Below are 18462 nucleotides of genomic sequence, written 5' to 3'. Positions count from 1 at the left end.
TAATTTTATCCATGTTTGCTTTAAATATGCCAGGTGAATGGAATTATTCAATTACTGGCAATAAGAATGACTCAACAAATATGTACCTGAAAATTTAGAAAGTAGATTGTTTTTCAGTATAACCGCGAAATGGTATTTATTTTTTGAATTAACAAGACTTCCAAATAGAATCCATCTCCTAAAAAGTGCTTAAAAGTAAATATTTGGTAGTATGCGGAATGAATGAAACTTCAAAATTGACCAAACCGACAGTTCGCGCCGTTTAAATTATTCAAATGGCGCGAGTAATGGTGCATGGATATGACGTGTATTTAAAATGCGTTCTTAACAACTTCCGTTTTCGGTCGCCGCTTACCATCTGCACGGAAATAGAACTATACGATGTGAAATTCTCAGTTTGAAATACCTCCCCGACTAGCTGGCTGTTACAATGTCGGGGAAAACGGACTCCAAAACACCACTGCAACTTTATATTGTGCGAGTTTCGCCGTGTTGTCGCATTGTTTGGTTATACGCACTACAGGTAAGGGATCCCATATTCAATATTGCTCGACTTTATGTAGCTTTCGCTTTGTAAATCATAGGGCAATTGTTAAGATATTATTTACGACGAAAAGAAAACAAGCTAAATTTTACCATCAATGATTATTACCCGCGCGCACTGATGAGATTTTATCAAAATTTCGTTTTGGTTTGTGTAACTAGGAAACATGCGAGGTGTTTTGGAAGAATCTAAGAAATCCATAACAATACTCACGGGCTTTGCCTTATTTTTTCTGTTTTTCAACTGCTAGACACAGAACCGAACTCTGTCCCTAGTTAATAACATTAACTTGAAAGAAACTTGCAAATGGAGCCAGTTTCAGTATAATCTTTTGCATCTTTATAAACTTATCGATACCGGCTTTCGCCGCTAATGCGCTTTATTCATTTCATGTTTTCAAGCTGCTAAAACAATTACACAGTACATGTAGTGGCTCTCAATTTTTCCAAAGAACGGTCTTACAGCCGCGAACGGAATTTGAACAGCATGGGATCAGTGGAAACACTGCATGGCTTTTCGTGTGCCACTATAGTTACTTTCAAGGTTTTCTGAATGAATTATTTCAGTTTTCAAGTAGTATTCAATATGAATTTCACAGTACTCAGTTCACGGTTCATTTACGAGTGGCCTGGAGGGAATTACAAAAAGAGCCAAATTCTTTTTGCCAAGTAACAATAATTACCACAAAATCTTCACCTAGATAAAGCGTTAACCACGCTATCGAAAGTGATTACCAGCAAAATTTTAATACAGTTCACACTTTTTTCTGACACATCTCTTTACAGAACCTCGTCATTTTCAATTCTTTGTTTTCATTGTCTGTGTGCTGCAAACAGCGCACATATTAATCCTATTTGTATTCATGTTTATTCAGCACAATATACCTTGCGAATTAACGGACGTCAAAGTTTTCAACGGGGAGCACCGTGAGCCGAAGTTCGTGGCGATGAATCCGCACGAAGAGGTTCCGATACTGGCCGACGGGAGCACGACAGTTTTTGGAGGGTTTGTTTCCGATCATTCTTATTTTTTTTCGAGCTACGCCTTCAAGCAACTAATTTACATACTTGTTTTTTCCAGTAATTAATTTCTCAGTTGTTTTACCAAAATATGTCCCTTTGATTAGTCGGCTGTAACAGACAAAGCGGAAAATGATAATTGAGGCTAAAAATAGGTTTGTTTAACCCAAATGGAATCACTTTAAAAATGTTTCTTGCTGAGAGGTTATTCACTTTTTTACAATAACTGCGCTACTCTTTATTTTACAATTCTATAGCAACATTTTTTTTATTGTACAAGTAAAAGGGAAATAAAACTTTAAACTGATAGCAGATATTATCAATGAAATTTCCTGATGCAATAAGAGACCTATTGACGATTTTCTATATTCTAATTACGCGTCAATTTGCCTCTGATCAAGTAGTAATCTCTTTTTTTATAAAAATAGTTTTCATGCATAAGGTTAAGTAACTTTGTACTTATTTTTCTCGTTAGGTTAGCGATATTACGTTACATATCTCAGAAGTACACGAACTTTGCCGGCTGGGGAAAGGCGCCCGAGGATCGGTACAGAGTTCATTCTGTTTTAGACTGGGCGAGTTCCAAGTTATTGAAGTAAGAATCATACCCTCTCAAAAGTAAAAACGGTAGATTTGCAATCAGCGTATTTGCGCAAAGGGTTGGCCAGCGAGAAGTTTGTAAAAGAACGCTCTTCGCTGGAGAGAATAGCTGGCCATTGAAGGTTACAGTAGGGGCGTTATTCCACACGAAGCCCTTATTTGTCCTGCTTGTAGTTGTGGAGAACGGACGAAAATGCGCGAAAACAGGGCGGAGGAGACTGGGAATAGTAGAGGTTTGAAAATATGCTCGCTTTGGACAGGTGACGTCAAAAGCTATCAAAGCGCTCAGTGAGCACAATATTCTAAGTGAGTGGAGTAACCATGAATCTTACACAGTGTAAATATGATTAACTGTTGTTGGCTCTCTGGTGCCTTGAGATAGCGAATGCACTGAGTCAGTCCTCATACTTTGACCACTTATTTGAGAGAGCTGAGTTGTTCTGAATTTACCCATTTTCGTTTTCTCAGGCCCTGGCAGAATAACTTTTTGTAATGCATAGTACATATATAGACCCAGTCTCAAATGGTGTGCAGTTGGAAAATGTTTTTATCTTTTAAGACTGATTGGCTTACCATACATGCAAAAAAGTGGCAATTAACGTGCAGAGGGAAGTCAGTTTTAGACAAAATTAACTTTGGATTTGGTCTATAAATTTCTGACTGTTTCCCAGTTGGGTGAAAAGAAATGATGATGATGATGACGATGATGTGACCAATAGTTGTTCTGCATACTGACCATACTTTGTCTTAATTTACAGTGTGCTGGGCTACAAATTCGTGTATCCTCAGTTGCTGGAAAGATACCACCTTTCGTGCGAGGTCGGCACGGAAGAACTAGTAGAGAAAGGACTCGCACAGGCGAGTGAACTTTTAGAGACCATAGAGAACTTCTATCTTGGAGAGAAACCTTTCTTGTGTGGATCTGAACTAACAGTAGCTGACAGTTATGTGGCGACCATCTTGTGCCAAGCTGAGTGTGTCGAATTTGACTTTACACTATGGCCCAGGCTCTCGGAGTGGCTCGTCAGGGTCAAAGGTCAAGAACATTGGAGCGAGGTCCATTCGATGCTTACCGACTTTGCTCAGAAGATTAAAAAAGTTTCGTCCATCGATAACGAATGAATCGTCGTGACAAACATGAAAGACAGGAGATAATTCAATAAATACAGTGAGCGGAATCCCCTTTCCTCGAGCCTCCCAGCATAGTTAATAGAGTGTTTTCATGGCAACCATGTTGGAGGAGTGAAACATTAAAAGATATTTGCATAAAAATGATTTTTTTTCCAAAGGAAAATCATTCCATTGTTTAACTCCTCCAATATGGCCGCCATGGACACACTCTATAGAGGGAAATGGTTAGGAGGAAGCCCGGTAAAGGTCTTTGCTGTATATGCTTTTGTTCTCTATTTTGGGGGTAGACCCTACACAAAACCTGACAAAATACAATAGCTGGTTACGTGGTTCATGCAACCAGCCAATAAAAACACTGCGATAACGTAATTCATGCATAGTGTATGAGCGCAAATCAAAAGATGTGCAGGGTCGTGGACCTTCCAACATAAATCGTGGCCTCTTTGTTTGTTCCTTCGATGTTTGCCGGGTTTCCTAAACAATTTACCTTACAATAGCCCTTATGCATGTTTACGTCAGACTGGCTAGTTTCACCACCAAGCCTCGCTTTCGAAGCGCAAACTTGTAAATTTTATCATGAACGAATTCCCAAAGCAGCAAAGTTGAAAAGAATACCCACGTGAAAACTGCATGAAGGTGGCAGAGGGTTGAGAATAATACGCGTAAACGAGGCTTGGTGGTGAATTTTGAGCATATGACGTTATCATGCATAAGGCCTATTGTTTCACAAAGTCAAACACTGTTATTTTACCCCACCCCCCCCCCCCCCCGATTTCTCAAACCAATTTTCGTTTCCCTTGGAGATTCGAGATATCGGGATCCCACTGTATCACGTGTACATCGGAAACATGTTAGGTAATTGCAGAAAGAAAGGTCACAAAATAAAAGTATGTATGCATCAAACAGGTGAAAAAGTTTATTTCATGGATATATGGTGGTAAATGAATACGTTACAATTTCTAGTCATACTTTTTAAAATTGCTCTTACAGGTTGTGTTATTTACTTATAATACAACAACAGATAAAAGCTAAATATGTTATTTCTATCTACAAGTCTTATACTACATTTATACTATGTGCATTAGTCTGGAGAGAACAATTAACAATATACGTTTGTACATCATTCTAAACGGTTAAGTCGTTTTAAAAGTTTTAGATAGAAGCAAATTAAACTGTTCTCAGTTATAGATCTGTCTAATAAGGAGTTACAGACATGAGCAAACTGTCCTTACAGAATTTTCTAATAAAACCACCCTACGATCGACCGTTGCCTAGTTGTTTAAAAAATCAGCGCGGGGAACTGAACACGTAACCAATGCCAAGCGCAGGAAAACATGTAACCGGTGTCAAGCGCGTGAAACTCCATGTAAGCCACTGCTAAGCGCGGGAAAAAATGCAACCATTGCCCAGCACGGAAACCGGGCGGCAGCAAGCACCGAAAAAAAATTGCACTTGACTGGCCAAATAGAAAGCTTTGCTCTGATAAGGCAGGAGTTTCTTGAAGAGCGGCTTCCTAAAAAACGTTATTCGAAAGTCATTCGTAAAAACGAAAAACTTTCAGCTAATAAAACTGGATTTAAAATTAAAATCTTATCCTACTACAAACAACTGTGATCAGCGAGACATTACTAAATGTTCTCTTATAGTCGTTCAATATTACATTCTACGACTCTATGACCAAGCACAGCTTTAAGCTTGATTTCAATACATAATGTGAAATTCTTGAAATGGGGTTTCACTTTCGTGATTTTCGGTCCAAGACCTTGCTTAATTTAATACAACCTTTAGAAAGATTTATCGTCACACTTAAATGGGTGACAAACTACACTAAGGATAAAAAGTAAAGTCATTTCTTTTCCAAAAGTAGTTGTTTCAGTCTTTGACAACTGCTTTCTGTAGAAATGATTTGGCCCGTGCCACGGATAATGTGCAAAGCTGTACATAAAATACTGAGTAATATGGATCGGCGTACTAGAAAAGTACTACAAATTATGCATGTTCAGTCAAACGCTCGAACGCCAGAACTGCCTCTGAGATTTTCGAGAATAAACCAACTATCTTGTCATTCGATAAAAGGTCACATATACACATTAAAGTCAATACAATGGTGCTTAAAGCACAGCCTTCTAAAAGGAGCCTTGTTTCTATTTAGTAAACTGTTATGAATTCACTGATATGAATTCACTGAATTCATGGAATACTGCATTAAGAAATTCCAAAATTCACAAATTCCATGTTGCAGCAATATTTTCTTCAAAGTCTGGAACTCGCGTCAAATCTGAGGCAGTCAAACTTGTCATACTTTTCCATTCTCGCCGCTAATGCAAATGACGAGTGAAAATGTACAGCGACACTTCACAATAAATGTCTAATAAAACATTTCCTCCAAATTTAGAATTTGAGTCATGCTTTGTGCTGTACGCAGTCTAAACCTAGATACTTGTACACTACTAGGCGGTGTTGGACATAAGTACAAAAACAAAAGATTCGTTTTCTTGTTTGGTCTGTTGGCTTTGAAACCTCTCACTTCAATGCAACCAACAACATCAGCGACAGTAGCGCCATTCCCCCGCTGCCAATCGCAGCCATCAATCCTGGTGCCGAGCTCTTTTTTGGTTGCCCTGTGGGCTCGTCCCTTACTTCGCAGTTGACGCAATCGGGGCAGACACGACAAACGCCTTGATCTGCAAGTGAGTCCACGGCATACAGGGCAGCGGCACGGTTTCCTACAGCAAAGGAACGAACGATCAGTTAAACGAGACGGGTGGTGCACTTTTTAAAATTTAGTTTGTCATTCATAATCTCTGTCTTCCCAAATTTTAATCATGCCTGCTCCTTTTTGGTTTATAATTAGCTCTTTGTTGCTTTTCTACCTTTAAGGTTAAGGTAAAGTCTGCGTTTGAGCCTAGTCGCCGATCAGGCCGGTTTCCGCAGCATGAAGCGACTAGGAATATTTCTACTTCTACATGGATTGGATACTAGTCTATCGTGCCCCCCAGCAGTAAATTTGCCAGTACCCATTTATACACCTGGGTGGAGAGAAGCACTATGAGAGTAAAGTGTCTTGCCCAAAAACACGACACAGTGAACCCTGCCAGGGCCCGAACCAGGACCGTTCGATCCGGAGTCCTGCGCACAAACTATTAGGCTACCGCGTCTCTTGCGCTCTGTCGTATTGCACTACTATGTTAAGGTTTCTTATGACTTTTACGACTGGCTTGGATTAAGCAGTGACTTTATTGCACAAATCCTCGTTGAAATAACCGAAGGTTCGGTTCTTTTAAAATGCGCAATCAGAAAAGCAGAGCCCTCTGAAAATTACTAGTGACTTTAGCAAAATCCTCGTTAGTTTGTTTCGAGACGGGCAGTTTTTCTGAGTCACTTCAGTTTTCCACTCGATTTTACCGTCTCCAGAACTTTCTTGGGCAAGCAAATAAATCACGCATTTTCCAGATCTTCCCAATCCTAGAGAATACTGGAGTGCCGGAATGCAAGACTTACCAGCGTTTCCAGGGCCGATACAAACCCTGTCTCAAACAAACTCTTAATCGTAAGAAAATGAAGTGTCAGCTTATTTTACCTGGTTCGTAGTAACTGTACACGGATGCCGAGGAAGGTTGAGGTTTGCCTACGTCATAAGCACGTTGAAACGTCACTGTGACGCATACCATCCGACTTGATGGGATCTGAAAACCACATTTAACATTTGTTAATGACACCCCCCCCCCCCCCCGCGACAAATTTAGACATAATAAGAAACTAACTCATTTTCAAATGTATAGTTCTTGGCTCCAAGGCCTGTTTTTTTTTTTTTGCCTGTCTCGTCCCCAAGCTGCCTCACAGTTTTCTCGTAAGAAACGACGGCACGTCTGGCCTGGCCTTTACAAACGGGGTGTTTAGAATAGTTTGAGTGCAACCCTCTGGATTTATTCAGCCCGCTCCCTAGATATTTCATTTTACCCCCCTGAATAGGAAGAGAGTCTAACGCAGGATTCAAGCCAGCCCTCCTACCTCCATCCCACACGTCTCCACGGGGAATTTTGCGGCGTTTCCCGACAGCAGTTAGCTGGTACCCAGTCGTTGAAATGATGTATAACGCTATCCAGCGGACACCGTTGTTGATTTCGCCAACTATTAATCCATTGGATAGTGATTTATTAGGTGGATAGTGTTATCCAACCATTACAACAAGCAGGGCCTGAGTAAGGATTACTGGATTCTTGACTGAAATTAAAACACGGATGCAAATGATTACCTCGTCAAAGTAGAAAAGCACTTTGCGATCTGGAGACTCCACGCGCTTGAGTTTCAGAGATGGATCTGACATGATCTGGATGAGATAAAGAAAAACAACAACTATACGCAATTGATTAACTCGACTTTCACATGAGGAGATTCTTTTGTCATCTCGCAATCTATTGGACAGAAATTGCGTTACTTGTCACACACAAAAGAACTTCTGCGACATATTTTCTCTTAGCAATAAAAGAAGCCACAGAGCTATTAATTTTGTGTCCATCGTTACCTTTTCGACACTGTTCCAGTCCAGTTCGAATCCCGAGGGTATCCCGACATCCATGACGGCCATACCCGAATCCTGGTCGTTCTCACTCCACATCGAGCACGCTTTGACCTCGATTTCATACTTAGTTTCCCGGATGACTTCCAACAAGAAATCGAAAGAACTCTCGTCAGGAGCTTTGTCCACATTGTAAGTGACACCGACCTGAAGTGAAATAACGACAGCCATTTATCATGCGACTAAGTCAACAGTGGAGAGTGCTCCCATAACTATGCGCGCGAGGACAGCGTGCCAAGGAGAGCGCGACGAGTGTTCGCGAGGAAAGCTATGGCGAGGTTCAAGCAAATCGCTGGATTATGTGGCCTTGGATGGGTCTTGGAGGTACAACTCACACTGAAAATTCACTTATTTACTGTTCAGAAAAGTTTTGAAAACGAGAAATTCCCGTGCCCTTGTGTTTGCACCAGGCAAACCTGAGAGATTTCGTATCTCTTCGATTGCACGAGGTGGTGGTATATAGTACCCCTTTTTTTTCCCCTAATTTTTTAAAACCGCTTCCAAGGCTGGTTTTCTAAGAGGTATAAAAAGAATATCGACTGTATACACGTGTTTTAAGCTTTTTATATCTTACCTGTAGCATTCCTATTCCGCGCCCATTTGCCGACACAGAAAGGGAACCAGCCACATTTGGAATCTGTTAAAGAAAAACAATAAACTGTTGCTACTCGCTGATTACTCAAACCGTCTTTATTGAAACTGTTACATTACACTTTCATTTCGTGTTTTCTTGTAATCGTAAAAATCACGAACAACTCCACGCGCAAAAGTTCAAAAATTCGCATGGTAATTTATCCACAGATTTTTTTATTGAATCCATTACGCTTGGATGTTCACACCTAAGGGTTTTCATCCACAAATTAAATAGTTTCAAGCACCTCGTACGGCATTATATATAGTGGCACATTAATTTATTACTCACTAGCTTTCATTTGAATGGTTAATTAATAAGATTTCGTTCACAGACTTTTACAAATTTACAAGTTTTCAGAACACTAGTTAATTCGAGGCTGTAGGACTACAATAAATGGATTACAGTCAACTCTCTCTAAGACGGACACCGTCGGGACCGGCCCCAACTGTCCGTCTTATAGAGGTGTCCGCCTTATAGAGAGTCGAGGTAACGTGACACCAGAAATTTTGAGACGATAAAGCTAAACGGCTATGCACAACGAATACACGTCTGTTTTAGTCGCTTACGTTAAATAATATCAGAGATTCGACTTGTTTGTTAATAACAAACTGTGATACTGTAAGTAGAAAACTAAATCTACAAGTTTAAGCAGAGAAGTAATGCGTTTTAGCGGATTGTTTTTTGGTAAATTTGGTATTCTAAAGGCGCTGACCTGCTTTGCTATATGTCGATAACAAGTTTTGAAGTATTATTCACGAAAAAATAACTTTTAATGCCTGTCCGTTGGCGGTTTCAAAGTGTCCGTTGTCCGTCTTAGAGAGGTGTCCGTCTTACAGAGAGTTTTCTTACGGTAAAATGACTGAAAAACGGCAGGGACCATAACCAGGTGTCCGTCTTATGGAGGTGTCCGTCTTATAGAGGTGTCCGTTAAGAGAGAGTTGACTGTATAATAATAACTCATGAAATTAAGTAAGAATAATGTATTACCTCCACTAACTGCAGTACCATGGAGTTCTGTTGATTGACAGTCATTATTTTCCTGAAGTTAGAATCTGCACTCGAAGACAGCTGAACAGTAAAGTCAATATCCGGGGTATAAATCAGCTCGGCGAACTCCGAGAGGGCCTGGAGGCCAACCACGGTATCCTACGAAATTGAAAAATGCATTCATTGATTACTTTTCTTATGACTGTCGCAAAACTGCAACCAGTTTTTACAAAGCAAATAACCACGACCCCAAGCAACAAACAAAATGGAAGGCCGGGAAGATTTATCTCGGAGGGGGGGGCTGTAATCGGTGGCAAACCCTCCCACCCATTATCACAAGGCTAGAACGGGAAAACATGCCACCAGTGACAAAAAAAAAAAAAACTAACAGGGGAAACCATGTAATCGACTGTATGTAACCTGTGAAAAGGGCAGGAAACTTGTAACAATTAGCAAGAGCGGGAAAACACGTAAACGGCGAGAAGCACGGGAAAATATGTAACCACTGGCAAGTGCGGGGAAACATGTCAGCAAAGGAAAGCGCGGGAAGCTTGCATCCGCTAAGAAGCGCGGGAAAACGCGTCACGGGTGGCAAGCGCGGAAAACACTAAACAAGCGACAACCAAAGGAAATATGTAACTGGTAGCAAATGGTGAAATAACAGCACAACTTGGAAAAGATATTTTACAAAAGCTGTAAATGAGATATAGTATACCTGAGTTGAAGAGTAACCTCCCATTGAGTTCCTCTGCTGGGATAACCAGCGTGATATTGGCAGGCCGACACTGATGTCCTTGTTTACCGAGTAAGCCAACAGAGCGTAGGCAGTGATTTCGATATCAGCCGAGCGAGGCCGGTAATATGGTCGAAACCACGGATTGTCGCTCGGTTTGCTAACATCTTGCTTTTCTTCCCAGTAAATCAGACCATCTGAAACGTTGAGCAGAATAATATGTAATGCGACTCGCATAAAGGCACGCAGGCATAACATGTACAGGATATAGAAACAAAAAATTTCAAAGGTCTTTAAGGGTAAGGTAAAGTCTACATACGAGCCTAGTGGGCCGCCCACCAGGAGTGAGCTAATGCCGGTTACTGTAGCATAAAGCGACTGGGAGTATTTCTACTTCCTCTGGATGAGATGCTAGTCCATCGCAGAGCTACCCGCCAGCATTAAAATCGCAAGTACACATTTATACACCTAAGTGAAGGGAGGCACTATAAGAGTAAAGTGTCTTGCCCAAGAACACATCACAGTGACCGGCTAAGGCTTGAACCCAGACCGCTCAATCCGGGATCAAGTGCACTAACTAAACACTTTAGGTCACCACGCTTCCCTGACTCAGAGGTCTATACAACGCCTTTAACACTCCCCTCTTCAGAAACGAGAAATCTGGGGTGCATCTCCCCTTGTTTGTGGGTCCGATACTGATGTAGCCAAATTGTCCCCAGCAACGGTCCCACAAGCCACTACGAGATAAGACTCGCCCCAGCTTTCTTCTCGTTGCAAAGGTGCGAATACTTGATGAGCACAAGCACAATTCTAGCTAAAGCAAGAATACAGAGCCATACCAATATCTGTTGCTTAAACGAGAATTTTCCCGCGAATGCTTTAAAGCAAAGCAAGGTTACAACAACGAAAACGTCATCATTAACCATTGCTATTCTGTAGTAACATCCCCTCATATTTTAGCCTAACCTTTTTCAATAGCCATTTTACGCAGTTCTGTAAGGGCTTTTGTCTTCTTAGCACTTCCAACCAAAGACAATACGTACGCAGTGATAGCTAAGGTGTAGGAGTCTTTTATATCACTCGACATCGCGTTAACCTTGTTTTCCAGGAAAGTTATTGCGTTATTCTTGGCATTAATGACAGCCTGCAATGCAAACAAATGTAACCGTGTAAAAAATAACGAATCGATAGCTTTCTTGTATATGGCTTGCACAGCAAAGCTTCTGATATACATTTTGTGCCCCAACAAGCTTCTGACATAAGATATACAGAGTTTTAGATAACCTTTAGATTGTCACTAGCTTTTATACACACAGCCATTTCTACATGACCCTACTCAAACATTTCCAAGGTTTCTTTTCAGATTTATAGCACTTAACAGCCACGTCTGTCGCACTTTAATTTTAAATGCAGACTTAGTAATTCGGTTGAAAATAAAAAGGAACATCTGTTTTGTGCCTTATACAACGAACTTCTTGAATAAGTGGATATTTATGCATTATTCTATAACAAGATATCATAACTTTGTTGATTGCTGGTGACACGTTCGCGTATTCTTCTTCCTCTTTTTGTTTCTGCCCCTACACCCACCAATTCCACCACATCTTACCCGAGACTTGGAGTTCGCTTCAGCCAAAGCAATGAGCACATATGCGGTAAGAGAAATAACACCCGTCTGACCGCCCTAAAACACAAAGAAACAGACGTTTACTACACTGGCAAGATGTCTTGAAATTTGAAATTGAAATACTTTATTAAAGTGTCTGAAAACTGTGGACACTATTTACATTATTATATATCTAAGCTATTTAAAGTTAAAATATTTACACTTAAATTCTAAGAAGAAGAAAAAAGAACCGTACTACATACTTTATAGCCTGCTTGGAATAAGTATTACTATTTTAATTATACTGTTTTAAATTATTTTAGATTAACTTGAATAAATTAATTTTAGACGCACAGCTCTGCTGCATTGTAAATAAGTGCAACCTTTATGAATTCTGTATAAAGTGTCTGTCTGTCTGTCTGTCTCCCCGCGCCCGCCCCCTCTTCTTCTTCTTCTGTCTGTCTGTCTGTCGTCTGTCTGTCTGTCTGTAAGATGTTAAAGTCTTGCAACAGGAATGGAAGACAACTTCCGTATATCGACCAACCTGGATAATGTATTCTTTAAATCGAAGAAAACAAATTAGCGGTAGTAAGTAGCGTACCTTCAGCACACTGCTGTGAACCTGGCCAACTTTTTTGATGGATCCATCTCTGTTAGTTTGACGAGCCATCCATGCAAGGCTTTCCTCTAGCAACTTGTCGTCTATGTATTCGGGAATGAATGCTCGTGCTTGTGCGAACGATTTCGCAACAAACGCAGTCAGCCTACGAAGAGACAAGAAACCGCTCCAAGTAAATGGAAAGTTCCAAACTAGCCACTGAACGCAAACAAATTTCCATAAAAGTTATTCTGTTGTAGGTGTTAAAGCGTCTGACTGCAGTCTGCAGTTCCTTATCCCTTCAAGTCTTAAAAGTGACCAACATCACATTTCTCCTCACAATAACAGTTCTTAATCAAGACCGAGAAAGGCTTAAGAGAATTTATAAAATGATCACCAAAGGGAAATTGCTTGGCTCTCGCTTTCCAACATTGTGCACATTTTCCCGCACTTCGTGCCAGCTACATGTATTTCCTATGAGTTTTGATTGGTTTACTGGACTGTCTATGTTGTTTGTGATTGACTAGAGTGATTACTTTGGTTTTGGTTTTACGACATTAACAAAAATCTCCCAACTAATACTACAAGAAAATGTATGGCGATCAGTCAGGAAAATTTTTGTGTGGATATTGGGGCGCAGGGTTAACACTACGGTCCAGTTCTTACCACATGCTTCCAGTCCCATCACGTTCACCAAAAGCGCTGTAAGAACCTTCCTTGTGGCGATAGGTCTGTTCACGTTGATAACCTGTAAAGGAATTGAGATATTATCAAAGGAAAAACTTAACCTAAGGTTACTCAAACACAACCCCGAACTGCACAGAATTCTGACGCATACAGAATGCATCATGTAACCAAGAATTGAATACACTTGAATCCCGATAACTCGAACCCTCAGTAACTCAAACCTCCCGCTAACTCGAACCTATTTCGATTCCCCTTCAGGTCATAACCCCACCACTTCACCCCAACAGTACGGGATCGACTTATTTCCCCTCCATCTCACACTACTAAAATTAGTTTTTTTAATCCACTGTTCTTTACTTAAACTTCACATGCTAGATTTAATTAGGCTCGGTACCAAGCCATGCAAGAGAAAATAAGTTCGTGGAGGGAAACAAAACAAGAACAGGGAACATTCTACAATCCCAGTCAAAAATAGTTGGGATGGTTCTCAAAACATGCCCTATTAAAGACAGTTTCGAATTCAATGTAGCCACCCCCCATTACTGTACTTCTCTAATATCGCCCCGTTCCCTCTTATCAATGTTGGTTTCTTACTTTACAATCATGTGTGTGCTTTTCGCTCAACATTGAATGGAGGAGGGTAGGGGAGGAACAGAAGTGCAAAAGTTCCCAACACTTTTGTCAGGGGTTGTAGATTTGTGTTGACTCAAATATCCCTGGGGAGGGGGGAGGGCACACGGATGAAAAAGTGAATAGTTCAAGAACAGTTCAACCTGGTCTGAAAACCGTAAGGCCCTGTTCACAATATCACGGCCGGATCAATACAGGTCTAATAGGCACTGACAAACTCAATATCACTGACCTGCGATCATGAAGTTTTTGGCTTTGTTTTGGATACTCTGAGTCAGCTGGTTAACAGTCTTCAAGTATTTCATGACGTAGATGTTCGGAGCGAAGTTCACCATGTTCTGCTCTCCACAGCCATAGGGCATGCGCACTAACTGATCCAGGTTGTTTATGGAAGAACCAAGAATGTCACCTAACAATCAAGACAAATGGGTCATACAAATCACAGAGGCAGCTCGCGTTGAAAGCGTTACGCGTTGAGCGATGGCTTTATTTGTTAATGAGATTGTATCAAACACAGAGCTGGTACCAGGGGCGATTGAAAACGTACGAGTCAAAAATGTTATAAAATCTACAACAGTTCAACTCGTATAGGCATCCCTCAATCGAGGATAACTACGCCTCCGCATAAAGAGAAAGAGTTATTAATTCAGTTAGAGAAATGAGACGCTATCGATATCCAGGGTGGTCTTACATGTAATGACTCAATGACGAAACAGAATACGTTTTTTGGTGTCCAGTTCCCAGCCGTCGCGTGCTTTAACAACCAAGCTACTCCACCTACTCCCAAGCAAGTTGAGATCACGAAAAATCACCCGTAGAGAATAATTAACCAAAAAAATCGTTTGCCAGTAATATAAGAGCAAGTCATCAAACTGTATAGCCTACGTGTAGCCGTACCACGCCCCCCCCACCTGTCCGTTTTACCTCGGGGTGGGGGGGGGGGTGGGTACAGCTACACATAAGCTACAATTTGTACTGAACATTGAGAAAGAGCTGGCATTTTCAAACTGCTAAATTGAAAACTGTTTGCTAGCAATGATTGTGAACAAAATAATTACTCATGTTGAACACTTCGTCTTCTGAAATGAAACATACCCATCACTGACACTGTCGCTCGCGCAGATCCCTTGACAGTGTTTGGTGGCACACTAAGAGCCACTGTGTGTGACAGGCTTGAGGCTGCAACAAGGTCACACAACGGTTAGTCACGGTGAGATTGAAGACTAACCAAGGTTGTGAGAACAAAGGCAAACATTCTGATAGAAATTTACCAGTTAAATTGTTGGAATTTTTTTTTCATCTCTCACTAATTATTTTCTAGGTTTTACTCTTGCACACTAAGCGCCTAATCTTAATAGAAAAATTTTTTTTTTTATAAAAAATTGCTTTTAATACACGATAAAAAGAAATAAAAATTCAAAAAAGTATTTGAATAACACGGTCAAAATAAAATTCTCTGTAAAGCATGTTAAGTGAACAATTTCGTGAAAAATTTGAACTTATACCGGCTGAGTTCTGGATCTATGCAGCAGAAGTGATAAAGACCATTTCTAGTCTGATGTCTCTGAGAAATGACTGAGCTCGCGATTTTTGTTAGAAAGTTAGAGGTTGCTAAGCAATAATTTACTAAAATCGACACTAGAACTAAAATGGTAACAGTTTTTGCTTACTTGAATTAAGATCCAACAACATACTGATGGAGTATTCCTGTGGAACTCCTTCGGGCTAAGAAAAAAATACAATAAATATATTTAAGTCAAAGCTGTGTGAGTAAAGTGTCTCTACATAAAGAACGTTCTCTCACCACTTTCCTCTTGAAAGTGATAAGACAAGAACCAACGTTGTTACCTTTCAGTGTAACAGCAAGAGTGTAATAAACCAATCAGATAATGAAGCAAAAGAAATATATCTGGTGGGAAGGGTAACAGTCTCTTAAAAACCAGCGCCCCCTCCCATCTCTTTTTTTTTCTGTGTCACCAATTTTTTCACACGCTTTCTCCCGCATTGGCTTTGTGTTTACGCCAAATCCTTCCAACAGTCAACTTTAAAGTGGTGAGTTTCACGGTGTTTACTACATTTATAGCCTATCACACAGATGTTTTTTTTCGGCTCGTCACGCAATCCTTTCTTCCCTCATCGCTGGATTGCGTGACAAGCCAAAAGAACTTCAGTGTAGGAGGCTACTACACTTATGACAAAAATGTTCATTCTAATTAATCAATATTTACCTCCACCAGCAAGTTTCTCTTGACAGCATCAGCGCTCCTCGAGGACTGAGCTCGCACTTCAATTGGCACGAGGCCTAAAGTTCTAGGGACCACAGGGAAAGACACGGCTTTTCCTTGACCAGCTCCCACAGTTATCTCGACTTTAAGGTCCATTTCTTTGTCCACATAATCTTTGTTTACGGAATTCTCGCCTCTTAGCCCAAGTTTGTTGACCTCATCAATGATGGCCCAGTCTTTGGATCCTTTCAGTGTAATGGTTACCTTGACAACAAGCAACAATAGTTTGCTCATTGACAGAATGCTCATGCAGGGAACCTGTGTTTCAGAGAAATTCAACCGCCTACCCATAGTTGGCTTTTTAAATGCCATTTTCCCTGGTTACCTATTAAGCAACCAAACATTCGATCTGTTTACAGAGTTTTGAAATACGTCCGAACTTAAAGATGAATTCCAGTCCGTACTGCGCAATCTCGGCTGCAATGTTTATGTGAGCCCACTCGAAGGGAATGTTTACAAGCAAAACTAAAAATTCCGCGACAAACTTACCTTTTTCTTCATTATTAACGCCAGATATCCTTGCAGAACAAATAATAAAGAGTAGAAGAACCTTGACGCTATTTCAAACCGACGTTTCAGCTCATCGGAAACTCTTGAACGAAACGAACCGTAATGGCGGACTAAAAAACGTCATGTATGCTGTCACCGAAGTGTAACGTTTCAACGAATTCAAAACAAAAACGAAAACAAACCCCGAGTCTGCGCAGTACGGACTGGAAATCAGCTTTAAAGTTTTGCAATACGCACGGACTGAGAAATTCAACCGCCTACTAATAGCTGGCTTTTAAATGCCGATTTTCCTGGTTACCTAAGCAACCAAATATTACAGAATGGCGTCACAAGGGTAACACCTCCAATCAGTTTTTAGAAAATTGACGTCGCAAGTATGATTGACTGTAGCCAAAAAAAAGCCCACTGTAGGCCGTTTGGTGGACGTTTCAGCTGCACTGCAATGACTTCTTGCTATATCCTAAAAGTTGAAATAATGAGTGAGCACTCCAACCTCAAATTAAGGGTTGAGCAGTCCTTTTTTGTACTGCCTATCAAGAAATTAGCGATTTTGATAGCTTTATCATCGGGTAATATTCACATTCAAAACACCAGAAAGAACGGGCAAGAACGAAAGTATCTGGGAAAACACACCTTGGCTTGAATAAGCCTACACATTACTAAAGAAATCAAACCCTCTTTTTATAGGGATTCAATAGGCCGGGAGTATTGCAAGTAACTTCCTAGTATTTCGTCAGGTTGCGCCAACAGATCGCGCTACTAAGTTCACGGAGACGTTTGTTGGGTACCGGTATATATTTGGCTGTCAACAACGCATACTCACTAGCTGCGCCTCAGACTCGTAATTGAAGACCGTGACTTGCAGAGCGACCTCTTCACCACGAACAACAGAGTATGGAAGGTTGAGTGACACAAAGAAGGACTGGAACACTTGAACCTGAAGGCCACAAAATTAAAGACTTAATTGTAATTAACAAATGGTCCTCGTAGTTGTCCTTGCAAGCAATGAAGCCTGAAAACAATTTCGAGGCTGTAATGGGATTTGAAGCCAGGACCTTTGTGGGATACTCTATCAACTGAGCCATAAAGCTCCTCGTCGCTGTGTTAGTTGTACGCGAAAATATTTGGGTCAGGTCATGGCGTACGAGACAGCCAAATAATTATGATCCCGTCCGCCTTGAGCTAACCCAGTCAAGAAGTATATTTTCAAACCACCTCTTTGACTTTTTTTGTGAACGTTTCTTGCTTTCCTGTATACTGTGCTATGCATACGAGACCTACCTGAGGTTTAAGTTCTCCAACACCCAGCCCTGTAGAGTTTGACACAGCAAAAGCACTGGCTACCCAAGTAGTCAGTGTGTCAGGGACAGCCCTCTGGAATTCAACCTCCCCTGCAGAACTGACAACATCAGAAACACTGACTGTTTGCTGGAATTTTAAGCAAGTTTTAAATTTTCAACCTGTTTATCCCTAGCAGTGACTACTCACTTCTGTATTTTTTTAAATAAAAGTATTGAGAGCACGTCTTTGTGAAGATTGAGTGTAGGAAAATCATTTTTCCTGTGCAGCCCAGAGTTGAGCCCAGGATAGGATTGCCCAACTTTTTCCAGGAGGTTAAGCCCTTGACTGCCAGGCCGGCGCATAATTTAAGACTTAGAATCATAAAGTGACCAGGAGTATTGTTTCTCCCCTGGATGGGATGCTAGCCCATCGCAGCACCCCCACCATTTTTTAGGCTTCCTCTAACACACCAGTAATCATTTAATCAACTGGGTGGTGAGAGGCACTGAGAGAGGAATGTGTCTTGTCCAAAAGCACATTACAATGATCCCGGCCGGGGCTTGAACTCGGACTGCTTGATCCAAAGGGTGATGCACGTATCACTGGGTCAGCATACCTGACACACCTTCAGTACCAAG

General features: G+C 40.9%; 2 protein-coding genes across 11 annotated transcripts in view; one reads left to right on the top strand and one right to left on the bottom strand.

Moving 5' to 3' along the window:
- Positions 1-301: 301 nt before the first annotated feature.
- On the top strand, positions 302-4206 carry LOC144649354 (glutathione S-transferase theta-2B-like). The gene is made up of 4 exons (XM_078508845.1): positions 302-523; positions 1419-1549; positions 2039-2158; positions 2922-4206. The coding sequence occupies exons 1-4, from the start codon at positions 431-433 to the stop codon at positions 3283-3285; spliced, it is 708 nt and encodes a 235-aa protein (XP_078364971.1). The 5' UTR covers positions 302-430; the 3' UTR covers positions 3286-4206.
- LOC144649326 (CD109 antigen-like) overlaps positions 4183-18462 on the bottom strand; it is a 39829-nt gene continuing 25549 nt past the window's right edge. For all 10 annotated transcript variants that reach the window (XM_078508809.1, XM_078508811.1, XM_078508806.1 and 7 more), the window contains exons 22-38: positions 17825-17942; positions 17367-17480; positions 15977-16237; positions 15419-15473; positions 14844-14927; positions 13981-14157; positions 13098-13179; positions 12435-12597; positions 11837-11911; positions 11194-11371; positions 10210-10424; positions 9495-9653; positions 8448-8510; positions 7820-8020; positions 7550-7624; positions 6875-6980; positions 4183-6020 (exon numbers count right to left, since the gene is read on the bottom strand). In XM_078508809.1, the coding sequence (XP_078364935.1) occupies positions 5818-6020; positions 6875-6980; positions 7550-7624; positions 7820-8020; positions 8448-8510; positions 9495-9653; positions 10210-10424; positions 11194-11371; positions 11837-11911; positions 12435-12597; positions 13098-13179; positions 13981-14157; positions 14844-14927; positions 15419-15473; positions 15977-16237; positions 17367-17480; positions 17825-17942 (2329 nt within the window). In that variant the 3' untranslated portion in view covers positions 4183-5817. The remainder of the gene's footprint in view (positions 6021-6874; positions 6981-7549; positions 7625-7819; positions 8021-8447; positions 8511-9494; positions 9654-10209; positions 10425-11193; positions 11372-11836; positions 11912-12434; positions 12598-13097; positions 13180-13980; positions 14158-14843; positions 14928-15418; positions 15474-15976; positions 16238-17366; positions 17481-17824; positions 17943-18462) is intronic.

Source organism: Oculina patagonica, chromosome 4 (assembly GCF_052425735.1).
Source record: "Oculina patagonica isolate OP01 chromosome 4, crgOcupat, whole genome shotgun sequence".
In the NCBI taxonomy this organism is placed as follows: Eukaryota; Metazoa; Cnidaria; class Anthozoa; order Scleractinia; family Oculinidae; genus Oculina; species Oculina patagonica.
This window is presented reverse-complemented; position numbering and strand designations above follow the sequence as displayed.